The 26317-nt window shown below is 39.6% G+C and overlaps 1 protein-coding gene across 6 annotated transcripts in view; it reads right to left on the minus strand.

Annotated features, from left to right (window-relative positions):
* Positions 1-26317, minus strand: part of PRDM9 (PR/SET domain 9) — an 84833-nt gene that overhangs the window by 9232 nt on the left and 49284 nt on the right. For 3 of the 6 annotated variants that reach the window (XM_054684441.2, XM_054684443.2, XM_054684440.2), the window contains 5 exons: positions 25396-25540; positions 9733-9885; positions 9242-9365; positions 8808-8915; positions 937-986 (listed from right to left, as the gene is read on the minus strand). In XM_054684441.2, the coding sequence (XP_054540416.2) occupies positions 937-986; positions 8808-8915; positions 9242-9365; positions 9733-9801 (351 nt within the window). In that variant the 5' untranslated portion in view covers positions 9802-9885; positions 25396-25540. Of the gene's footprint in view, positions 1-936; positions 987-8807; positions 8916-9241; positions 9366-9732; positions 9886-11122; positions 11338-25395; positions 25541-26317 lie in introns of those variants that run through there. The other 3 variants (XM_054684442.2, XM_016953502.4, XM_054684444.2) reach the window with 3 other exon arrangements.

Raw genomic sequence — 26317 nt, forward strand, 5'->3', positions numbered from 1 at the left:
GAAGAATCAGATATGGACCAGACTCCTGAAGAGCTCACAATGAAGAGGCAGCAGGCAGGCTAAACAAATAATTCCAAACAACATGACAGTTCCCTAATTGGAGCCCAGAGGAAGGAGCTGTTACTGCCTTCTGCAGGAATGAGCATTTGAAATCAGTTCCAGAAGAATATATTTTTACTTAATAGGATGTAACCTATATGAAGTCCTAAACCATTTTCTTATTTGTTGTTTCTCAGTCTTCAAACCTGAAACTCCTCAGGGCTGGAAGCTGTTTCCTCTGATCAGAATGGGTCCCTTATGAGGGTAGGGACCCTATCTCCTTCTGGGACCAAACACAGTATGAACTGTCTATTTACCTGGAAGCTTCCCTTAATCAGAGTGTTTTAGTGCAAATCTCACTTTACCATAACAGAGAAAAACTGAAGTTGAAAAGTCAGTTGGACGAATGATGTAACACATACGGGTAAGACAGCATAAACTTTATAAAACTATGAAACTTTTAATGATCTTGTGTTAATGATCTTGTAAGTGCTTTAGAGAAGGAGTTTTGGATTAGACTGCACCAACATTGAATGTGAACCCAGGGATATAACTGAATATTTTTATACCTCAGTTTTCTCATCTGTAAAATGGCTATAGTTACAACATCTACTTAATAGGTACTATATATAAAGTTGAATAGGAACTATATGTAAAGTTTATTCATGTAAAATGCTTAAAATAAAGTCTGAAAATACTGAGAAAATAACACCATGGTAGCAATTATTGTTGCTGTTCTTATTAACTCTTAAAATAATGATGATGTCAGACACTGTGCTAAAGAGATCAGGAAAAGAAGGCATTAGTTCCTATGATAGTCTGTACATTCTCCTCCTCTTACCTGTGTTTGGATCCATGAGGAAGGTTTCTTGTCAATAGGATTTGGGAAATACTTACCTTCTGGTGTTTACGCTGTTCCACTCTTAAGGCCATCAAAGGAGGTTTGACTAAAAGGTGATGAGAAATCAGTGGTTTGGTTGGTAAATGTTTCCAAACACTAGAGATTCTCTCTTCTATTTTTTATTTTTATTTTTTATTTTTGAGACGGAGTCTCCCTCTGTCGCCCAGGCTGGAGTGCAGTGGCTCAATCTCCACTCACTGCAACCTCCCTCTCCCGGATTCAAGCGATTCTCCTGCCTCAGCCTTGCGAGTTGTTGGGAACTACAGGTGTACGCCACCACACCCGGCTAATTTTTGTATTTTTAGTAGAGACAGGGTTTCTCCATGTTGGCGATGCTGGTCTCAAACTCCTGACCTCAGGTGATCCACCTGCCTCCGCCTCCCAAAGTGCTGAGATTACAGGCGTGAGCCACCATGCCGGGCCTAACTCTGGAGTTTCTCATTAGAGACAGAGAATTCTGAATCAGAGAGTGATGATTCCAAGTATTATCCAAAGGCGATTTGGAAATGTTTTCTGAAGTATCATTAAGGCCTATGTTTCTATTAGAGGCATTGCTAATTTTCTTAAGACTTAAAAAAATAGATAAAACTTCATCTTTGTTTCATCCTGTCTATTAAGGTATACCTAATAAGGTATCTATTACATTAATTTTTAAAATGTAAATTGACCTTTCACGACAAACACACTGAACAAACTAGGAATAGAAGGAAATCACTTTAACATAAAAAGGTCATAAAAGAAAAGCCCCCCCAACCTTTTTTTTTTTGAGACGGAGTCTCGCTCTGTCACCCAGGCTGGAGTGCAGTGGTGCAATCTTGGCTCACTGCAAGCTCCGCCTCGTGGGTTCATGCCATTCTCCTGCCTCAGCCTCCTGAGTAGCTAGGACTACAGGCGCCCACCACCATGCCCAGCTAATTTTTTAAATTTTTAAATTTTTTATTTTTAGTAGAGACAGGGTTTCACCATGTTAGCCAGGATGGTCTTGATCTCCTGACCTCCTGATCTGCCCATCTTGGCCTCCCAAAGTGCTAGGATTACAGGTGTGGTGGTGGGCGCCTGTAGTCCCAGCTACTTGGGAGGCTGAGGCAGGAGAATCGCTTGAATCTGGGAGGCAGAGGTTGCAGTGAACCAAGATAGTGCCACTGCACTCCAGCCTGGGCAACAGAGCAAGACCCCATCTTAAAAATAAAAAAAAAGAAAACTATAAAGATTTTTACCAAAAAATTGTTAGAAGTAATACATGAATTCGGGCCGAGCATGGTGGCTCACGCCTGTAATCTCAGCACTTTGGGAGGTTGAGGTGCGCAGATCACGAGGTCAGGAGATCGAGACCATCCTGGCTAACACGGTGAAACCCCGTCTCTACTAAAAATACAAACAATTATCCAGGCATGGTGGCGGGTGCCTGTAGTCCCAGCTACTCGGGAGGCTGAGGCAGGAGAATGGCGTGAACCAGGGAAGTGGAGCTTGCGGTGAGCCAATATCACACCACTGCACTCCAGCCTGGGCAACAGAGCCAGATTCCGTCTAAAAAAAAAAAAAAATACATGAATTCACCATACAAGATCAACACCCCAAATCAGTTGTGTTTCTATTTAGTAACAATGAGCAATCCACAAAGGAAATTAAGAAAAATATCCCAACCACAATAGCATCAAAAAGAATAGAATAATTACAAATAAACTTAACCAAGGAGGCAAAAAACTTGAACACTAAAAACTACAAAACGGTGCCGACAGAAATTTAAGGAGACACAAATAAATGGAAGGACATCTTGTGTTCATGGATTTGAAGACTTAATATTGTTAACATGTTCATACTATCAAAATGATCTATAGATTCAATGCCATCTCTATCAAAATGCCAATGCCATTATTTTCAGAAATGGAAAAATATCCAAAAATTCATATAGAATCTCTAAGGACTCAGAATAGCTGAACCAATCTTGAAAAAGAAGAATAAAGTTAAAGGCCTCATAGTTCCTGATTTCAAAGCGTATTACAAAGCTACAGCAATCAGAAAAGTGTGGTACTGGTATAAAGACAGATATATAGACCAATGGAACAGAATAGAGAGGCCAGAAATAAACCCTTGTGTATACGGTCAAATGATCTTCAGCAAGGATGCCAAGACTACACAATGGAGGAAAGGACAGTCTGCAAGAAATGGTGTTGGGAAAATTGGATATACATATGCAAAAGAGAAGACAGACTCTTACCACATATCTCATATAAAAATTAACTCAAAATAGATTAAAGACTGAAATGTAAAACCTATAAGTACAGAACCTCAAGAAGAAAATACAGAGGAAAAGCTTATGACATTGAAATGAACAATAACTTCTTGTATATGACACCAAAAGCATAAGCAATAAAAGCAAAAATAGACAAATAAGACTACATCAAATTTAAAAACTTCTGTGTAGCAAAGAAAACATTCAACAGAGTGGGAAGGCATCCTGCAGAGTGGAAGAAAATATATGCAAACCATATATTTGATAAAGGGTTAATGTTGCTGAGTGCAGTGGCACATGACTATAGTTCAGCTATTCAGAGGCTCAGGTGGGAGGATAACTTGAACCCAGGAGTTCGAGACCAGCCAGAGCAACATAGTGAGACCTCTGACTCAAAAAAAGAAGATAAAGAGTTAATATCCAGGCCAGGCGCTGTGGCTCTTGCCTGTAATCCCAGCACTTTGGGTGGCCGAGGCAGATGGATCACTTGAGGTCAGGAGTTCATCACCAGCCTGGCCAACATGGTGAAACCCTGCCTCTACTAAAAATACAAAAAATTAGCTGGGCGTGGTGGTATGTGCCTGTAATCCCAGCTACTCGGGAGGCTGAGGCAGAATAATCGGTGGAACCTGGGAGGTGGAGGTTGCAGTGAGCTGAGATCGCTCCATTGCACTCCAGCCTGGGCGACAGGAGCGAAACTCTGTCCCAAAAAAAAAAAAAAAAAAAAAAGAGTTAATATTCAGAATATATGAAGAGCTCCTATAATACAACAACAACAAAACAAATAATTAAATAATGAGTGCTATGGACTGAATTTTGTTTCCCCCAAATTCATATGCAGAAGCATATTTAATACCTCAATATGATGGTATTTAAAGATGGAGCCACTGGTAGGTAATTAGGGATAGGTGATGTCATGAGGGTGGGACCCTTAGGATGACATTAGTGCTTTTGGCCTGGCGCAGTGGCTCATGCCTATAATCCCAGCACTTTGGGAGGCCGAGGAGGTGGGCAGATAATTTGAGGCCAGGAGTTTGAGACCAGCCTGGTCAACATGGTAAAACCCCATCTCTACTGAAAATACAAAAATTAGCTGGTGTGCCCCTGTAGTCCCAGCTACGTGGGGGGCTGAGGCAGGAGAATTGCTTGAACCCAGGAGGTGGAGTTTGCAGTGAGCTGAGATCGCACTACTGAACTCCAGCCTGGGGCAACAGCGTGAGGCTGTCTAAAAAAAAAAATCTTCTAGTAGATATTATTGCTTTTATAAGAAGAGGAAGAAATTCCTTCTCCTTCCTGATGTGGGAACACAAATAATTCACGTAAATACACAGTGAGATGGAGGTTGCCCACAAGTCAGGAAGAGACCCCTCACCAGAACCCAACCATGCTGGCACTCTGATTTTTTACTTCCAGGCTTCAGAAATGTCAGAAAATAAATTTCTGTTGTTTAAGCCACCCAGTGTGTGGTATTTTCTTGTGGCAGCCTGGGCTGACTAATACAATGGGCAAAAAACTCGAATAGACCTTTCTCAAAAGAAGATATGCAAATGGCTAAGAAGCATATAAAAATATGCTTAACATCACTAATCATCAGGGAAATGAAAATTAAAACCACAGCGAGATGTCACTTATCCTGTTATGATAGCCTCTGTCAAAAAAACAGAAAATAGCAAGTGTTGGCGAAGATGCGGAGAAATTTAGAACACTTGCTTATTGTTGGTAGGTGGCTTAGTCTGTTTTCTGCTGCTTTCCTAGAATGTAACAGAGTGGGTAATTTATGTGTGTGTGTGGTTTTTTTTGTTTTTGTTTTGACACGGCATCTCGTTCTGTTGCCCAGGCTGCAGTACAGTGGTGTGATCTCGGCTCACTGAAACCTCTGCCTCCCGGGTTCAAGTGATTCTTCTACTTCAGCCTACCGAGTAGCTGGGATTATAGGTGCATGCCACCATGCCCGGCTAATTTTGTATTTTTAGTAGAGATGGGGTTTCATCAAGCTGGCCAGGCTGGTCTCGAACTCCTGACCTCATGATCCACCTGCCTCGGCCTACCAAAGTGCTAGGATTACAGGCATGAGCCACCATGCCTGGCCCAGAGTGGGTAATTTATAAGGAGAAGAATTATTTGGCTTGTGGTTCTGGAGGCTGGGAAGTTGAAGAGCATGGCCCTGGCATCTTGCAAGGGGCTTCAAACCGCATCATGAAATGGTGGAAGGGTAAGTGTGCTTGTGAGACAGAGAGAAAGACAGGGAAGGGCCCAACTCATCCTTTTCATCAGGAACCCACTCCTGCAATAACTAACCCACTCCTGTGATAGTGTCATTAATCCATTCATGAGGTTGGAGCTATCATTACCTAATTCACCTCTTAAAGGCTCCACCTCTTAATACTGTTACAATGGCAATTAAGTTTCCCATACATGAACTTCCACACATTCAAACCATAGTAGTGGGAATGTAAAATGGTGCAGACACTGTAAAATACAGTATAGCACTTCCGCAAAAAATTAAAACCAGAACTACCTTATGATCCAGAAATTCCACTTCTGGGTATACAATATATTAAAAAGAATTAAAAACAGGATCTCAAAGAGATATTTGCACACTGATAGTTATTACAGCATTACTCACAATAGACAAGAGGTGAAGCAACCTAATATCCATTGACAAATGAATGGATTTTAAAAATGTGGTATATACATGGAGTGGAATATTATTCAGCCTTAAAAAAGAAGAAAATCTTGTCACATGCTATGACATGGGTGAATCTTGGGGACATTATGCTAAGTTATTAAATAAGCCAGTCACAAAAAGACAAATATTTAATGGCTGATTCCATGTATATGAGGTATCTAAAGTAATCAAATTTATAGAAACAGAATTGCAGTTGCCAGGAGCTGCAGGGAGGAGGAAATGGGGTGTTATTGTTCAATGGGTATAGGGTTTTAGTCATGCAAGATAAAAAGTTCTAGGGATCTATTTCACAACAATGTGCATATAATTAATAAAGTTGTACACTTAAAAATTGTTAGAAGAGTAAATATATGTTATATGATTTCTTATCACAGTAAAAAATAAATTAACTTAAATTGGGGATTTTAACTGAGTTCAGATAAAGATGTATAGATGTGTGGTAAACCACGGGAGATAGATTCCCTCTAAAGAGCCATTCTTTTCATGTCAAAACATTGGCAGAAAAGCAAACACTGGCCTTTCATACCTCTTACACCATTTTTAGGTCCTAAGGAATCTAAAATCCATAGATGGGGAAATCGTAGACCCAATCCAAGTTGCTTTCTCTAGTTTGGGCAGATTGACTCTTTTTACTTCTAAACTCTCCTAACCAAGCAGTAGAAGAGGAAATGAGCTTCACACTTCTATTTTATAATTATGATACATTATTTTATTTACCTGATGCTGTCTCTGGTCAGTGACATATGGGAAAGATCAGGGAAACTAAACAGCTCTCTCAAACCCGCTCCAGAATCGAGACAAAGAAGTAGATTCATTTTGGTATAAGAGGATTACATAGTATGATTAAATGTACATAAATGATATATCTTTACTTAATATTATTTCTTCTAAGAAATTTAAATCAATAACTAAACTATTATGAGATTGGTATTAGAAGGCTTTTTCGTGGATTTACAGTTTAATTAAGTTTGCTTTCATTGTTCTATGATGTATTAACAATGTTTAGCAAAAACAATTTAAAAAAATGACAAATTTTAAACATATAGAAAACAATGGAGAATGGTACTGGAAAACCTATACATCCATCACCATTCAGTCCAATGTCAACATTCTGTCACGATTGTTTCAGATCTTTTTATGTTTACTTCAAAATTTAAAAACAAAAATAAAAACATATAAAAAAAACTAACCAAGCCACAGTGAAGCCACCTGCCAGCCCTTCCTTCTTTTGTTGTGATGATAAATGTTCTGAATTTGGCACTCTTATTCACATTTAGGTTTTATACATTTACCACTTATTATTGTATCTATAAATACTATATATATTTTACAAGTTTTAAAACTTTATATGAGGCCTGGGGTGGTGGCTCATGTCTGTAATTCCAGCACTTTGGGAGACCAAGGCGGGTGGACTGAGGTGGGTAAGGAGTTAAAGACCAGCCTGGCTAATATGGCAAAACCCCATCTCCACCAAAAATACAAAAATTAGCCTGGCGCGGTGGCACATGCCTGTAGTCCCAGCTATTCAGGAGACTGAGACAGGAAAATCGCTTGAACTTGGGAGGTGGAGGTTGCAGTGAGCTGATATTGTGCCACTGCACTCCAGCCTGGGCAACAGAATGAGACTCTATCTCAAAAACAAAAACAAAAACAAAAAACAAACAAACAAACAACGTTATATGAATAACCTCTTACTGTATATACTGTCTTGCATTTTGCTTGTTTGTTGAACATTTATGCTTTTGAGGGAAGATTCTTTTTCCTTTGTTAAATTCTGAAATGTAGCTGAGACCTAAACCCAGGCTGGTTTCAGGAGGTCACTATTTTTCCCCGCCCTGAGATGGAGTCTTCTCATTCTGTTGCCCAGGCTGGAGGGTGGTGGCACAATTTAGGCACACTGCCACCTCTGCCTCACAGGTTCAAGCTATTCCCCAGCCTCAGCCTCCTGAGTAGTTGGGGTTATAGGCACCCACCACCAGACCCGGCTAATTTTTTTTTTTTTCTGTATTTTTAGTGCAGACGGGGTTTCACCATATTGGCCAGGCTTGTCTCAAATGCCAGACCTCAAGTGATACGACCACCTTGGCCTCCCAAAGTGCTGGGATTACAGGTGTGAGCCACGGTGCCTGGCCAGGAGGTCACTTCTAATTCTTCCTGGGGGCTATGCACGGTGCCTCATGCCTGTAATCCTAGCACTTTGGGAAGCTGAGGTGGGAGGATCGCTTAAGCCCAGGAGTTTGAGGCTGCAGTGAGTTATGACTGCACCACTGCACTCCAGCCTGGGTGACAGAGTGAGACCTTGTCTGTAATAATAGTAACAATCATCATCATCATCATCATCATCCCAGCACTTTGGGAGGCCAAGGCAGGCGGATCACTTGAGGCCAGGAATTCAAGACCAGCCTGGCCAACATGGTGAAACCCCAGCTCTACAAAAAATACAAAAATTAGCTGGGCATGGTGGTGCACATCTGTAGTCCCAGCTACTCGAGAAGCTGAGGTGGGAGAATTGTTTAACCCGGAAGGCAGAGGCTGCAGTGAGCCGAGATTGCACCACTGTACTCCAGCCTGGACAACAGAGGGAGACCCTGGTCTCAAAAAAATAAAAAATAAAAATAGGCCAGGTGTGGTGGCTCATGGCTGTAATCCCAGCACCTTGGAAGGCCAAGATGGGTAGATCACCTGAGGTCAGGAGTTCGAGACCAGCTTGACCAACACGGAGAAACCCCATCTCTACTAAAAAAAATTTACAAAAAATTAGCTGGGCGTAGTGGTGGATGCTTGTAATCCCAGTTACTTGGGAGGCTGAGGCAGGAGAATCGCTTGAACCTGGGAGGTGGAGACTGCAGTGAGCCAAGATCACGCCATTGCACCCCAGCCTGGGCAAAAAGAGCAAAACTCCATCTCAAAAAAAAAAAAAAAATCCTACTTCCCTTCCCTCTTACCTTGCTGCCTAGGGGTCCATTCTTCATCAGAATCTTCTGTGTCATCCACCTGGAGTTTGATGGCCTGCCTTCGGTGACACATGAAAGCTGGTCGAGTGGCTCTGAGACCTGAAAAGAAGCAAAAATTTTGTTCTAAAATGGAAGAGCTGGGAGAAGGAACAAAGGGCAGTGGCAATGGAAAGCACCACAAAGCCAGTGCTGCTCAGTCTGATGAGCTGGGAGAGTCTTGAACAAGGTCAAGATGTGACCTCTGCATGGTCAATATCCACACTCAGCCCCACACTGATGCAAAATAACAAAATTTCCCTCCAGATTTGTCTACATGGAAAAGGGAATTGTGGGCAGATGCCGCCACCTGAGAACTAAAATAATATAGGGACCAAAGACCTGTTTTATGTCTCCCAGGCTGGTCTGTTCCCAGAACTTCCTGTTACCTATAGTAATCAGTGCATTATAGTTCCTTTTCACATTCCTATAGCGAGTTTTCTCCCAGTCTCCCATCTCTGCCCATTCTTCCTTGGTGAAGTATATGGAAATGTCTTTGAAGGCATCTTTGACCTAGAGGAAGTAACAGATTCCATCAGTGATTTACTAGTACACATCAAGATGGTCCTTTTCCTCTACCCTGTGTGTAGGACATAGCCTGGGGCCTCTGGGAGTCTCTGTGAAACATAAAGATCTTCCCTCCTTCTCCAGATTGTGTCCCGTTTAACTGAGCAGACCCTGAGCATTTTCCTAGCTCTCTGCTAACACAGAGCAGTTGCTGATGCTAGTGTTCTTTTCTCCCCCATGTCCTGGCCAGGACCAGCTGCCCCCATTCCATGCACATTCAGATAGGGTCCCCCAAGGGTACAGGCCAGGAGTCTGCAGCACTCCAGAGATCAGCTCCTGCTAGGAGTCCAGCTTCGCCTCCTCCACTTCTCACCATGGGCTTCCGCTCTGTTCTCTCTGTGTCTTCTTCTGGGCTCTCCTCTTGGGACCTTTCAGGGCTCATGGTGCTGGGACTGTCTCGAAGGCCCTGCTCCAATTCTGAGTGTGAGAAGGGCCCTGAGTCTCCCAGCTCCTAGGCCAAAGGCTCCTGTGGAAGGAGAAGGTGCTGAGAGGGGGCAACAGCCCTGAGCACTACCCAGAACCAGGCTCTGTCTTCTCCATCTGGCTGGGTGTTCAGAGCAGGAAGATGTGGGTTCCTGGTGAGGTCTCGAGCACCCCAAGGAGATTTGAGGGTACTGATGGGATGGGAAGGCCTCCACTGGCCATGAGCTACCACCTAATGTAAGCTGGATTTTGTTCTTTTAGTTCCCCTGCAGCTAGGCTCATTTGGAGAAGGGTGGCACAGGTGCCTGGAGGGTTGTAGCTACCGGTGTTTGAGGGGAGTCCTGAGGTGTGAGAGCCAGAGGAGTCCCAAGGAGACCTTGAGGCCCCCCGACTGCTGAGACTTGGGTCAGACTGAGGGGCAGAGTTCTGTTTCAGCGAGGCAAAATGAACATTTCGCATAGACAGGATTTGGGGACCTCTACCTGAGGATTCTAGAAAAATCCAGGAGTAAAGCAGTCTGCATCTCTAAGGGGAAGTTATTTCTCAGGTTGAGATTTGGGGTCCCTCAGGCTGAGGGGATTTGAGATGTCTTAGACTAAAGAAATTGGGGTTTCTCAGGTTGAGGGAATTTGGGGTATCTCGAGCTGAGGAGCTTTGGTATCCCTCAGGCTGATAGTATCTGTGGTTTTTTCAGGATGAGATTTGGGGTCTTTTAAGCTGAAGAGATTTGGAGTGCTCAAGCTGACAGGATTTGAGATTCCTCAGGTTAAGGGGATTTGGGGTTCCTCAGGATGAAAGGATTTGGGATCTTTGAGGCTGAGGAAATTCTGGGTCTCAGGTAAAGGAGATTTGGATCTCTCATTAAGGGGTTTTAGGGTCTTTGACACTGAGGTTATTTGCTCCTTGAAGCTGAAGGGATTGAGTTTTCAGGCTATTTAGGTTATCTGAGGTTGGGGAAATTTGGTCTGTCTGTGGGTGAGATATTTAGGGTTCCTCAGGCTGAGGGATTTGGGTTGCCTTAGGGTGAGGGGAATTGCGGCTTCTCAGGCTCAGAATATTTGGTGCTCTAAGCATTAGGAGATTCGCTGTTCCCCTGGGTGAAGGGATTTGGAGTCTCTGAAGCTGAGGTACTTTGGGGGTTTCATGCTGAGGGGATTTTAAATCCCTCAAGGTGGCAGGATTTGGGGTCTCTTGAGGCTGAGAGAATTTGGAGCTTCCCAGGGTGAGGGGATCTGGGGTCTCCCAAGCTAAAATTTGAAGGTCTCGGGATGAGGGTTTACAAGGGTTTCACGCTGCACGACAAAGGCTCCCCATGCTCTTCACAGTCTCCCGTGCTCTCCTGCCGCGGTATTCACCCTGGCCGGGCGTCCTCTCAGAGTCCCTCACGAGGTGAGATGTGGTGGAGGGCGAAGTGCCAGGCTGTACAGCTGCCAGCCAATCAGCACGGAGACCAAGGCGAGCCCGCCATTCGGCAGTCAGGAGGCGCTAAATGGGCGGGGAGTAGGGCGGAGCCTTGCCTGTCAGTCACGGGCACAACCCGGTTTTGGGCTCAGGAGGTGGGGGAGGGGCCTGGCTCTTCTCGCCCCTGAGGAAGGTCCCTCGCCTCCCAGAGGCGATTGCGTGTAACCCTCCGGCGCACAGGCGCAGTTTCGAGGGTTTTATTACTTGGTTTTCCCCAACTCCGGTGTTTGCGACTGAGTCGGGAGTCGGGGCTGCTCCTCACGTCCCTCCGCAGGCCTGGGTCTTCTAAGGGGACACTGCGTCTTTTTGAATTGCCAGAGTTCTTGCACTGATTCTCATCTGGGAGGGTTGGTGTTCCTTTAACTGTGCTGTAAGTTGGGTATTGTCAGCTGGCTTCGTTTCTGGATGCTTCATAGGGCCAGGGTTCTGTACAGGACCCTTACGTGTGGGTGAATTGTGCTTGGTTTCACAGATGTTGTATTAGCTGGCCAATTTTGGTGTTGTAGTTAGGGCTGTGATCCAATAGATGGTGCTTAAGAGGAACGGCTGCTATCTCCGGTAGCAAGGCTCTTTTGTACTTTGCGTTCGCAGGCGTGCTTTGCGGTGAGACGGGAGAGCAATAGCCCTTTACCAGCTCCTGGGCCTTGGGGGAGCCTCCTGTGATCACTGGCGGCTGCCTGCGTTTCTTTTGTTAGGTGTTCTGGGCTGCGGGGCTCCCTCGGGCAGAGGCTGCATAGGTCGCCCCTTTTCTGGACTGGCCCTCTGGAGGGAGGCATGCCTCGCTCCCTCGCTGCCCAGTGTCCCAAATGTCTCACCTCTCTCAGTGCTCTGAGAGTGGGGGCTCCTCCCCCCGTTCAAGCGCTGGCCACAGATCTCCCCCCCCCCCGCCCCCGGTATCCCTAGCTACGTGCCACAGCCCTGGGGACACCAAGAAGTATGGCTTGAGGTTGGGCTCTCGCTGTGCTGGGGAATCCAATGTACTCCTGGGTCACGGGGAAGGTACTCAGGTGGAGCGATGCACTCAGGCTGGGCTGCAGAGGCTGCACTGTGTGTGCACCTGCTCTTGCAGAGTGGCTAGGCATGGGCCCTGGGAGGGGCCAGTGGGCAGGAGGACTTGCAGAACAGAGGCACCCAAGTCCCACAGGGAAGCTGCCCCTGCTGTCTCCTGGGTCAGAGGTCAGCTAATGCCAGAGTCTCCTGCAAGGAGATACGGAGCCTGGGGGATTGGCATCTGTATTAGTCCGTTCTCGCACTGCTATAAAGAAATACCTAAGACTGTAATTTCTAATGAAAATAGATTTAATTGGCTTATTGTTCGGCAGGCTGTACAGGAAGCATGATGCTGGCACCTGCTTGGCTTCTTGGGAGACTTACACTCATGGCGGAAGGTGAAAGGGGAGTCAGCACTTCACGTGGCCAGAGCAGGAGGAAGAGAGAAAGGCGGGGAGGTGCTATACACTTTTAAACAACCAGATCTCACTATACAGTTCCAAAGAGGGATGGTGCTAAACCATTCATAAGAAGTTTGTCCTGTGATCCAATCACCTCCCACCAGGCCCCACCTCCAACACTGGCGATTACATTTCAGCATAAGATTTGGACAGGGACACAGATCCAAACCATATCATTCCATTATATGGAATGCTACCGTATGATGCATTATCTATTATCATTAACTCAAAATAAATTAAAGACTGAAATCTAAGACCTAAAAGTACAGAACTCCAAGAAGAAAAAAAGTAAAATCTTTATAACATTGGAATGAGCAATTACTTTCTGGATATGACACCAAAAGCATAAGCAACCAAAGCAAAATTAGATAGATGGGAGTACGTCAAACTTAACGTCTGTGTAGCAAAGGAAACAATCAACAGTGACAAGGCAACCTATATAGAACGGGAGAAAACATTTGCAAATCATATAACTGATAAGGAGTTAATATCCAGAAACTTATAAAAAAAGTCTTAAAGCTCAAAAACAAAAAATAACTTGATTAAAACATCAAAGGTGGGATGCAGTGACCTATGCCTGTAATCCCAACACTTTGGGAGGCCAAGGAGGGAGGACTCTTTGAGGCCAGGAGTTTCAGATTAGCCTGGGCAACATATTGAGGCCCATCTCTACCAAATTATGTTTTTTTAATTAGCTGGGTGTTGTGGTCCGTGCCTTAAGTCCAAGCTACATGGGAGGCTGAGGTGGGAGGGTCACTTGAGCCCAGGAGTTCAAGACTAGCCTGGGCAACATAGGGAGATCCCGACTACAAAAAATTAAAAAATTAGCTGGGAGTGAGACTCCATCTCAAAACAAAACAAAAAACAAAACCAAACAAAAAACCCCCCAAAACCTAGGAGTGCCTCTATGGTGAGAGTATGTTTAACTTTAATAAAAACTGCCATATTGTTTTCTGAAGTTGCTGTATCATTATGCATTCCACTAGCATTGAACGAGAGTTCCTGTTGCAACTTATTTTAATTTTATTTATTTATTTGTTTTTTTGAGAGAGAGTCTTGCTCTGTAGCCCAGGCTGAGTGCAGTGGTGCGAACACTGCTCACTGCTGCCTCTACCTTCCAGGCTCAAGCAATTCTCCCACCTCAGCTGGGATTACAGGTGTGTGCCACCAGGGCTGGTTAATTTTATTTTATTTTTTAATTTTTGGTAAAGATGGGGGTCTCACATGTTGCCCAGGCTGGTCTTGAACTCCTGGTTTCAAGTGATCCTCCCGACTTTGCTTCTCAAAGTGATGGGATTACAGGGATGAGCCACTGTTCCCAGCCTCCTGTTGTAATTTTTATTACATTAAAAAAAGGTTTTAGTCACATTAGTAGATGCTCAGTGGTATACCATTGTTGCATTAATTTGCTTTTCCCTATGACAAGTGCCATGAGCATTCTTTTGGATGCTTGTTTGTTGTCTTATCTTTTTTAGTGAGGTGTCTACCTTTTAATTGTGTTGTCTTCTTGCTGAGCATTAGAATTTCTTTGTATATTTTGCATATAAATCCCTTTCAGGTTTGTTTTATAAATATTTTCTCTCAGTCTGTGGCTTGGTTTTTCATTCTCGTAGCAGGATGTTTCAGAGTAGACATTTCAAATTTTAATAAAGTCCACATCATCAATTTTTTTTCTTTTATGGACTTGCTTTTGCTATTGTATCTAAAAATTTATCACCAACCCAAATCCATGTAGGTTTTCTTCTATAACTTTTACAATTTTATATTTGGAAATTTAAGTCTATAGATTATCTTGAGTGATTTTTTGGTTGAGCCATGAAGTTTGTGTCTTTGTGGGTAATTTATAAAGAAAAGAGGTTTAATTGGCTCATGGTTCTGCAGGCTGTCCAGAAAGCATGGCTTGGGAGGCCTCAGGAAATTTACAATCACGGTGAAAGGCAAAGAGGAAGGAGGCATGTCTTACATGGCTGGAGCAGGAGGAAGAGGGTGAAGGCACAAGTTCTACCCATTTTTAAACAACCAGATCTAATGGGAACTTATTATCACAAGGACAGCAAGAGAGAATTTACCACCATGATGTAATTACCTGCCAACAGGTCCCTCCTTCAACATACGGGATTACAATACGACATGAGATTTGGGCAGGGACACCAATCCAAACCATATCACAAGCATAAGAGAAATGTGTTATCTTTCATTGCTTCAAGTATGTATGTGTGTGTTTCTTTGTAAAAAAAAAAAAAAACATTTTTATCTCTTGCCATGTCAGTGGGGGAATCTATACAGCTACAATTATAGACCATACTTTAAAAGAGTTAGTTGTAAGTTTAAGATGAATAAAACCTGAAGCAAATGAAAATCCATACTTTCTCCAGGATTTTATAAAGTGTTAGAGGATAGTGGTTTCATATCAGTCTCTTTAAGTGCAAACCGTATGCCAATTTTGTAAAAACCTGCATTAATAAAGCATTATTTTAAGGATCATTGGGGAGATGAAAAATAAAGGATAAATTATCTTATTTCTTAATGCACAATTTAGTAGATGAAAAGACATACTTCAATAAATTGGTATTTGTACTTTTTAGTTTGCTAATTTTATCTTTATTTTTCCAAATGAAGAGTAACCATGCTTTTTAATGTGTTAAACAAAACTGCTATTACCTTATATGTGAGATTCAAGTTCTAAAGATTCAAAAGCTTTAACTCAAATTTCAATAATGTTTGAAAATATCTTGCTGAACTTTAAAGAAATGTGTGCAATTTGTGCAATCAATAACAGTGTGGCAAACTTACTTTGCATATTGCTTTTTTTTTTTTTTTTTTTTTTAGATGGAGTCTCACTCAGTTGCCAGGCTGGAGTCCAGTGGCACAATCTCGGCTCACTGCAATCTCTGCCCCCTGGGTTCAAGTGATTCTCCTGCCTCAGCCTCCCGAGTAGCTGGGATTACAGGCACACACTACCACACTCAGCTAATTTGTGTATTTTTAGTACAGACGAGGTTTCACCATGTTGGCCAGGATGGTCTCAATCTCCTGACCTCGTGATCCGCCTACCTTGGCTTCCCAAAGTGCTGGGATTACAGGCGTGAACCACTATGCCTGGCCCACATACTGCTTTTATGTAACTTTGTTTTATATCAGTAAACTTCTGATTTATTTCTCCTACAACCCACCATGAAAAACATCAATGAGATAACTAGAATATCTGCTTTTCCTTATGACCAATTATTGTGTGTCCTAGAAGGATTAATCCTCCTGCAAAAACAAAGCCACACTAATGACCTTACCAGGTTCCACTTGAAAGAAAGAATAGGCAATACACAGAAGGGAGATTCAAGACCGTTCTTTTTTTTATCTCTTTCCCTGTCGTATACTCAGGCGACCAAAGAGCATATGAAGACATGATTAAATATCCTTTTGGTCATCAGCTTCCAAAACTTCCTGCCAGCCAAAGCTGGAATTTCCTTCTAAAAAGGAGGAGAAAATTATACTCTCAGACCTAAATATTAAAAAGTTGAAATTGCAAATGGTATACTGGGGGGCATCTTGAGTACCTTCAAGAAATAAAATTATCACTGCCCTAACTAAGGCATGAATGAAGCCACCAAAGGATGAATAATTACGGGTGAGTTTGGAGGGTCACATCAAAAGATGTAAGATAGAAGAATCAAAAGAACTTGGAGACCAATTAGGTATGGAATTTGAAGAGGAAGGTGTAATCAAGTATAATTCACATTTTCCATCATAGCTATTCACTAAGATGATGTTTCTTCAAAACAAATTTTAAAAGACATACATAAGCATTATTTATTTTAAACACTTGCATAGTAAGTCTTTTAGTACATAGTTGCACATACAGGAAGACAGGGACCATTTATTTATTTAAAGCTTGTCAAGAATTCAGCCATATATTTCCCAAATATTTACTGAAGGCAACTATGTACCAGGCACTGGTTTTGGTTTGGATATGAAACGGGCAACTAAGTTACAGTTTCTCTTTTACTTATAGTGCTTGTATTTTACTTAATACTACATTCTCAATCAAATTGTTACCCAAATAAATTTGTGTTAAATTCTATGAAGGAAGAATGTGTATTGTGCTAAAAGTTCATAACTGAAGGATCCTCTGCTAGTGGGGCAGGATAAAGGGTACAGGAAGCAACATTAGAACCAGGGTCTGAAAGATGACAATACACTAGCCTACAGGGTAAAATCAGTCTGATGGGAAGAGGGAGAGAAGGTGAAAGTATTTCACATGGCACCAATGTCATGGAAAATGTAAAAAAAGATGAAGATAAAAATGCAAGTGGGGGCCGGGCGCGGTGGCTCACGCCTGTAATCTCAGCACTTTGGGAGGCCGAGGCGGGCGGATCACGAGGTCAGGAGATCGAGACCATCCTGGCTAACACGGTGAAACCCCGTCTCCACTAAAAAAATACAAAAAATTAGCCGGGCGTGGTAGCGGGCGCCTGTAGTCCCAGCTACTCGGGAGGCTGAGGCAGGAGAATGGCGTGAACCCGGGAGGCGGAGCTTGCAGTGAGCCGAGATCGCGCCACTGCACTCCAGCCTGGGCGACAGAGCGAGACTCCATCTCAAAAAAAAAAAAAAAAAAAAAAAAAAAAAAAAAATGCAATTGGGAGATAGACCATATGGGTACATATAAATTTTATTCTCAGTTGTATTACAAGTAGTGTTTTGACTGGCAGTATAATACGCATAACCACAGCTTATGAATGTCAGAAACTGTACACTTGGCTATAAACAACCATATGCCAACAAATCGAAAAGCCTGAAGAAAATGGGTAAGTTTCTAGACACATTCAACCTGCCAAAAATGAACCAAGAAGAAATAACAAACCTGAATAGATGAATAAGTTGTAACAAGTTTGTGTCAGTAATAAAAAGTTTCCCAACAAAAAAAAGCCCAGGACCTGATGGCTTTACTTCTGAATTCTATCAAACTTTTAAAGAACTAACACCAATCCTCAAACTATTCAAAAATATTGAAGAGGAGGGAATTCTTCCTAATTCATCCTATGAGGCCAGCATTAGCCTGATACAAAAACTAAACAAGGACACAAAAACAACAAAAGCTAAAGGCTAATATCCATGATTAACATAGAAGTAAACATCCTTAACAAGATACTAGTAAACAAAATTCAACAGCACATCAACAAGACAATATACCAGGATCAAGATAATTTATTCTAGGGATGCAAGGATTCTTCAATATACACAAATAAATAAATACGATACACCATGTCAAAAGAATAAAGGACAAAAGCCGTAAGATCATCTCAATAGAAGCATGAAGAGCATTTGATAAAGTGCAAGACCTATTCATGAAAAAAACTCTCAATAAATTAGTTATAGAATAAACATACCTCAACACAGAGTGCAAAGTTTGGAATATGTGCAGTCTGGCAAAGTGGTAGGAAAAAAAATAAATTTCTGCAGAAGAATTCAAGCCAGATGCTGAAATCTGTGTAAGTAAAAAGTAGCCAAATGTTGATAACAAAGATAATGGAGAAAACGGGCATTTTAGAGACCTTCATGGCAGCTCCTCCCATTAGAGGCCTGGAGGCCTAGGAAGGAAGAAAGATTTCATGGGTCCAGGGCCCCACTGTTCTGTGAAGCCCCGGAACATGTGCCCTACAGCCCAGGCACACCAACTTTAGTCATTACTAAAAGGCCCCAGATACATCTCAGCCTGAAGCTCCAGAAGATGTAAACAATAAGCCTTGGTGGCTTCCAGGTGGTGCTAAGCCTATAGGTGCAGAGAGGGAAAGAGTTGAAGCTTGGGAGCCTCTGCTTAGGTTTCAGAAGATGTATGGAAATGCCTGGATGTCCAGGCAGAAGTCTACTGCAGGGGTAGAGCCTTCATTAAGAACCTACTTCAGCAGTTCAGAGGGGAATTGTGGGGATGGAGCCACCACACAGAATCCCCAATGGGGCACTGACTAGTGGAGCTGTCAGAAGTAGGCCACCATCTGCCAGATCCCAGAATGGTAGATTCATCATCAGCTTGCATAATGTGCCTGGGAAAGCCACAGGCAGTCAATGTCAGCCCGTAAAAGCAGCTGAGGAAGCTATACCCTGCAGAGCCCAAGGGGCAGAGCTGCCCAAGGTTTGGAATCTCACCCTTATATCACTGTGGCCGGGTGTGAAACATGGAGTCAAAGGAGATCATTTTGGAGTTTTAAGATTTAATTACTGCTCTGCTAGTTTTCAGACTTGCATGGAGCCTGTATCCATTTTGTTTGGCTGATTTCTCTCCTTTGGAATGGGTGTATTTACCCAATGCTTGCAACCCCATTGTATCTTGGAAGGAAGTAATTTGTTATTGATTTTACAGGCTCATAGGTGGAAGAAACTTTCCTTGCTTCAGATGAGATTCTGGATTGTGGAGTTTTGAGTTAATGCTGAACTGGGATAAGACTTGGAGGACTGTTCAGAAGGGATAAATGTATTTTGCAATGTGAGAAGGACATGAGATTTGAGAGGGGCTAGGGTCAGGATGATATGGTTTAGATTTGTTTCCCACTCAAATCTCATGTCAAGTTTTATTCCCCAGTGTTGGAGGAGAAGCCTTCTGGGAGGTGATTGGATTATGGGGATGGATTTCTCCCTTGCTGTTCTCATAATAGTGAGTGAGTTCTCCTGAGATCTGGTTGTTTGAAAGTCTGTAACACTTTACCTTTTGCCTCTTCCTCCTGCTTCAGCCATGTAAAACGTGCCTTGAACTGTGAGTCAATTAAACTTCTTTTCTTTATAAATTGCCCCATCTCAAGTAGTTCTTTATAGCAATGCAAGAACAGACTAATACAGCTTACTTATGTGTTATAATATATCTTGTATGTAAGGCTAACGTGTTGGGCCCTATTAACATGTTGAATAATCCGTTACTCAAAATCCCCCCAATGAACAAGCATATGTCATGTGAAACAAGCATATGTCCTGGGTCCATGTTATTTGACATGTAGATTATGAAAGATGGTAAGTTAAAACAACAAATCTTTGACTCTTCTTTGCCACATCTATTGTTTTTTCCTTTGGCCAGTTTGTTTATTTACAAAAAAATACCACATCAACCTCTCTACACACATATACCTTTCTGATTGAAAAATGTTATGAAGAAGAAAATTATTTCTTGAGGCTAAGAAGACGATTGTATGTTTCTCATATCTTAAGGACTCATTTAAGGGTTGCAAGTAAAGAACAATGTGCATAATCACATTCCAGTTGTCCGAAATCTAGCTGAAGTTAGGAATCATGTTTCCTTAATTTTTTTAAGGCTATGCTATTAATATTTTGAGTAAGTGCATTAATTTTTTAAAATTTATTAAAGACTGAGATTGTCATCTGTATTTAATAAAATAAACATTTAAATACTGATCAGTTTATAATTTGTATCATTATTTCTATTTTTATACCTACTTAAAGTATATATTTATATTATCTCTTTGGAGCATCTCTTTTACTAGCAGATTTTTTACTCAGTTTAAATTTCACAAACCAAATGGAGGATTTGTTGTGCTCCCTGTGTTGCCTCATAACTCTTAATTAAAGATTTATGCGTAGTCCATGGAAAGTAGAAAGCCTGTCATTAAAATTAAGAATCATCACCCTCCATTGAATTTTGTCAGGTGCATACTGTGTCACTGAGAAAGCATTCTGATTCTTATCAATGCAAATTTGCAAAGCTGAGAAATAACCAGGGGAAAAGAGAACATTCTTGAATAAAGAGCAAATATAGCAATCTTTGTTTTATCTAGATTAGCAAAAAATTACATTAAATAACCCATATAGATAATTACTAAATTCAGCACCCCAAAACATTTTGTCAGATTGAGTAACTAGCTTTAAGGTGGTTCTTTTACTTCTTTTTTCTTTACCAATTCTAGAAAAAAGATTAAAGAATATTGATAGAAAAATTTCTGGTAGCATGGGGAAACCATAAATGAGTTATAATAATGCCCTGGTTCCAAAGGACCCAATTTTTTTCTCCCCATTATTCATCACCATGTCCTAAGCCTTTAAAGCATTACCTGAATCATACTAGATTCCCATAAATATCTCTCTCATTGTTGGACCATCTGTTTATTTGGAGTATTTTTCTAAAATGCAAAATACGCTTTCTCGAACATAAGCACAATTTACATAGTAATATAAAAAGAAGCATAAGCAGAGAAGTTATGTCCTTGACTTTCCCTCTTCCTGTCTCTGCCAAATCACTGTCATGTGTATGCTATTTATTATTTTCTTTATTTTTCTCAAATATTTTAAGCAAATGAAATTATATTTTTATCTGTATACCTTTTGGAATAAAGGAGAACACTATATATAATATTTAGAAGCTGATCTTTCAGTTTATCAACATATCCTGGTGAGTTTTTCCTAGTAAAAATAAATTCCTATATTCATTTTTTTCTGCCTTTTTTTTCTTTTAGAGGACTATAACCCATTTTCTATTAATGAGCTCATGGAATCTTTATTGTATTTTTCTATTATAAACACTTCTACAATAATTGTGCCTGCATAAGATTTATTCTATATTTATACTGCTGTATTTCTGAAATAGAATTCCAAAATTCATAATTTTGTCAGGTACTGCCAGATATTCCTCAATAAATGCTGTTCTATTTTCTACCCACACAATGAACGCATTAAAATGCTGTCTCCCTAGAGTGTTACAGGTGTGAATTGCTGGGTTTTACTTGCATTTATCTTACCATGAGGCAACTTGACCACTTTTTCATATATATCAATGCTGTTGCTACTTTTTCTGCTTTCCTGTGCCTTCAGCCCATTATTTTTAAATCAGCATGTTGGTCAGTTTCTTCTGAATTGTAGGTGTTCTGTGCAATGTGGGAATATTACTCCTTTATTTGTAGTATGAATTGCGAATATTTTTCTAGTTTGTTATTTTTACCTATCTCTTTTTTGCTCGCGATGTTTTTAACAGCTTCTACATTGAAACAGATATTACATATTTCATTATTGTAAAAATGTCACAATACTTTTTATACTTCATGGTTTAATGTTTTACAAGTAAGTTCTTAACTATTTGACATTTATCTTATAATGTAGAAAGAAAAATTCTGAATCTAAATTACCTTCCAGTTATCTCAATATCTTTTACTAGGAAGTCATTTTACAAACTCACTGATTTTAAATGCTTTCTTTGTCTTATATAAATTGTCTATTTATGAATATATACATTTAAAAATATATGTATTAATTGTATTATATGAAATAGACATGTACTCTGTTCATGTTTCAATATCATAATGGCTTAAATATTGGTAAATTATACCATGTTTTAATTATTGAAGGTCTAATACTTCCCACCAACCACTTAACATTTTTTTTGTGCTAGAAAATTTCTAGAAAGGTTTCCTTGTTTACTTCTGCATGTGTCGGTGTCAGCTTGTCTACTTACAAAAACAGAGATTAATTAAATTAATTTAAATGAATGAATTCAAATTAAATTCATGAAATAATTAAATTAAATTAAATTAAAATTTAATTCATTAATTTATATTTGACTAATTTTAAATTATGTTATAGACCATTTCTTTATATACATTTTACATATATTTTGTAGTTTTTACTTGTTCTTGTTAATATTGATGATGTAACATAGATCTCCTTTATACTTTAAAGCCAGTTCTTGCTTGCATGCATGTGTATATCTGTGCATGTGTGTGCACTCACACGTTTGTAAAGTCTATTCATATTTATATGTAAAATCTATTGTTTATATTTTATCTATATATGTATGTATATATGATATATAAAAATCATATATGTGAAAATAACATATTTATATAGTTTATTGATGCTAGTATATTTGTTTTATATCTCACTAATAAAACATTTCTTGTCATTTTAATTTGGTCTTATAGAACTTCCACTTTTATTTTCATATGATCTAAAAGAAAGATATAATTTTATATTTTTCTAATTCTTTAATTGCAACTTTAATATCTATAAGTTGTTTATTGCATTCATTCTCTAACACTTCCATTATAGTCATGAATACATTACTTTTGAAAGCCTATCTCAAATAATCCTTTATTGATAAGAAAACTTGATTTTGAGATATACATATATATTTGGGTATACATGTATACACATATATATGTTACAGATATAGATATATGAAATAATGATTTAAAAGAATTTTCATTAACTTATATTGATGTAATAGTTATGACTCAACAGTTTTGGATATTGCCAAGTGACTTTTCAGTATATTAGGTAATATTTATGTGATTTTTTTTCCTCCTGGGATCTCTTAGTGTGATAAAGTATATTAAAACATTTTCAAATGTTGAGTTATCCTTTTGTTCCCAGACTAAATCCCACTTTAATATCATGCTGTATTGTTTCATCTACATGTAAGTGAGATGTACTTAACAGATTTTTAAGAACCAGTTAACAGAGTTTGTATAAATAGCACATTCACTTCTTATAAAGCTTTTAAATATTTATCTTTCTCTGTCTATCTCTTTCAACAAGATCTGGAATTCTTAATAGCACTGAGAAAATCTTCTCTTAAACTTTGATAGTGTATATTATAATCTAGTAAATATAAATGAGCCAGGCACATGGAGAAGGAAGCCTGTTCTAGGGATAGTAGTATTTGAAAAATATTATTTATTTATTCTAGATATTTTTCCCATATACATTTTGTCTCTTGTTCAACATTACGAAATTTATATTTTTCTAAAAATTATCTATTTTTTGCATATAGCTGTGCAAAGTATCTGATAATTTTTTAAATTTTCTCTATTTTCTTGATTAATTTTCTCTTCTCATTTTTATGAATGATGTGTATGTTTGTATACCCTTCCCCTTTAAGGCTGCCTAGATTAGCTTGTGATAGAACCATTTTGCAGAGTTTTCAAAGGACAAGCTTTATAATGTATTCACTTTACTTTTTTCTAGGTCTTTAATTTCTTCCTCATTCTTCATTAAATCTTTTGTCTTTTCTTTGGTTTGTTTTTTCTGTTTGTTATTGAAATTATGAAATTTTAAAATCATTTTTTACATTTTGCTTTATATTGATCTAAGATTTCAAGCTACAGGTTTTTTTCTGAATGAATTTTGTCTAAATACACTGTGTTTTCATTATCCCTGGCTTAGAGAAATATAACACTTTCAGTTTGAATTTCTATTTTGACCTAAAATGATCTGTTTAATAAAAGCATTTAAAAATTTGCATTAAAAAGTCTGAATTTTTTGAATATATATGTGGTAATATCCTGTTTTGATTTTCATTTCTACTTATTCTCTGTGTATTTTTGAGATAGTAGTATAGAGGTCGTAAGCTTAAATAAAGATGGAATGTGTTAAGAACTGCACCCTCACTCCCCAGGACAGCACCAGTAATATTGCTGGTACTGAATAAATGTTTTCTGATTCAATATTGACAAAGCAAATTACATTTTCTTCTGAACTTTCACCAATCATGTTAGCTTCCTAAGGGAAGAAATTTTGAATTCTGCATATATAGAATATTATTACTTTCTTTATCTCTATGTAAATATTGTTATACTTTACACACACACACACACAAACAAGAAAAAGCAAATAACAGTATTACTTAGAGGGATAGAATTCATTTTACCACAATATCTTTTCCATCATTGTTTGCTTTTTTCCTGTATTTTCTATACTAACATAAGTCAGACTACTAATTATGTACAAAGAATTAAAAATTGTCAGAGAAGGAATAAATACAGGTAAAATAAATGTTTTTTTAAAATATTAATTAACCAACCCATTAACCACTAAAAAATAACATTTGCTTAAAGCAGTGATAATAACAATGTATTATGTAAACATATAATGTGAATAAGTAAAATGAAAGGTACAATGTCAAAAGGATGGGAGGTAAGAATTAGAAACACTGTGTCATAGTGTCCCTGCACTATATGTGAAACGGTATTTTTATTTGAAAGTAGACTTATACGGATTACAAATCTATACCGTCAACTGTAGGGTAGCCACTAAAAAATTAAAAAATAAATACGTATATGTGATCTACTAAGAAAGAAGATAAAATAGAATCACATAAAATGCTCAACTGAAATTATTCAAGTCAGGAAAAGAAAAATAACAAAGAACAAATGCCACAAGTAGACAACAGTTACAAAAATAGATCTATTAATCCAATTTCATCAATATTGTGAATGATCAAAATATACCAATCAAGATAAAAAGATTGTAAGAGTGGACCAAAAAACAAAAAGACCCAATTGTGCTGTTACAAGAAACTCACTTTTCTATAATTACTAAAATAAGTTAAAAGTAGAGTTGAAGCCAATGGCAACTAGCACACATAGTGACCCATATTTTGATTTCCAACACTATTCTATGACAAAAAGACCCAGAGCTCCTTGGTGAAATGATTGATACCAGGTTTGAGTCAGGAAATATACAAGATAAGCATAGATCATAGTGTACCATCAGTAATTACACGATGCTGGTGGGGGTGGAGAAGATTATGATATGTCAAAAGGATACTGAGCACTTTGGAAAGCTGAGATGAGACGTTTGTTTGAGGCCAAGAGTTCAAGACAAACCTGGGCAACATAGAAAGTCCCCATCTCAACAGAAGATATACAAATTACCTGGGTATGGTGGCATGTGTCTGTAGTTTCAGCTATTCGGGAGGCTGCAGTGGGAGATTCACTTGAGCCCAGAGGTCGAGGCTGCAGTGAGCCGTGATGGTGCCAATGTGATCCAGCTCTGGCAACAGAGCAGCAGACACTGTCTCTTAAAAATAAAATAAAAAATGGTATAAAAGACATCTGAAAGACACCCCTGACCACCACCACCAATGGCCAAGCATTCTGAACAACATAAATAAAGTAGGTTGGCTTAAAACCTAAAATGTAAAACAAATATTAACAGAATCATTCTAATATTAATAAATGATTGAATAAAAAATTGATGGGAAAATAATCAAATATACTATGTAAAATTCCAAATAATTTATGAAAACACTCCCGTGGCAAGGAGGTAGAGAATAAATCCCCACTATTTAAGTGGGCTGTGCACAGTGCTTTTCTTCCAGCGAATACAGCACAGAAAGGGAAGAAAAACACAAAAGCAATTTCACATTGGGGAAAAATGAAAAATACTACCTCAAGCCAAATATAAGGTTCACATCAAAGTGATGTCATATGAAAAGTGTTGATCCCTGAGAAACCAGGAGCCAAGATGGCTGACTAGATGCAGCAAGGACAAATAGCTGTCCAAAGGAGACCAGGACATTGGGAAGACTAGTACACTCTAGACATATTCATGTAAGATGGACAGAGGACACCGTCGCTGATCTAGAGAGGAAGGAAGCTGGGAACCCTGCATGGGTCTACCAAGCATCAGGATTTGTTCCTGGCTCCCAGAGATTCCTGACGAAGGGGTGAATTAAACAGGCAAGGAGTGACTCACTCTTGTCACAGCCTTCCAGGATCCTGGCATCAGGGGACTCCACAACCCCAACAGACACCTGAGCTGCTACAAAGAACTGTTTGTCTAGGTGGTAGGGGT

Source organism: Pan troglodytes, chromosome 4, assembly GCF_028858775.2.
Source record: "Pan troglodytes isolate AG18354 chromosome 4, NHGRI_mPanTro3-v2.0_pri, whole genome shotgun sequence".
In the NCBI taxonomy this organism is placed as follows: Eukaryota; Metazoa; Chordata; class Mammalia; order Primates; family Hominidae; genus Pan; species Pan troglodytes.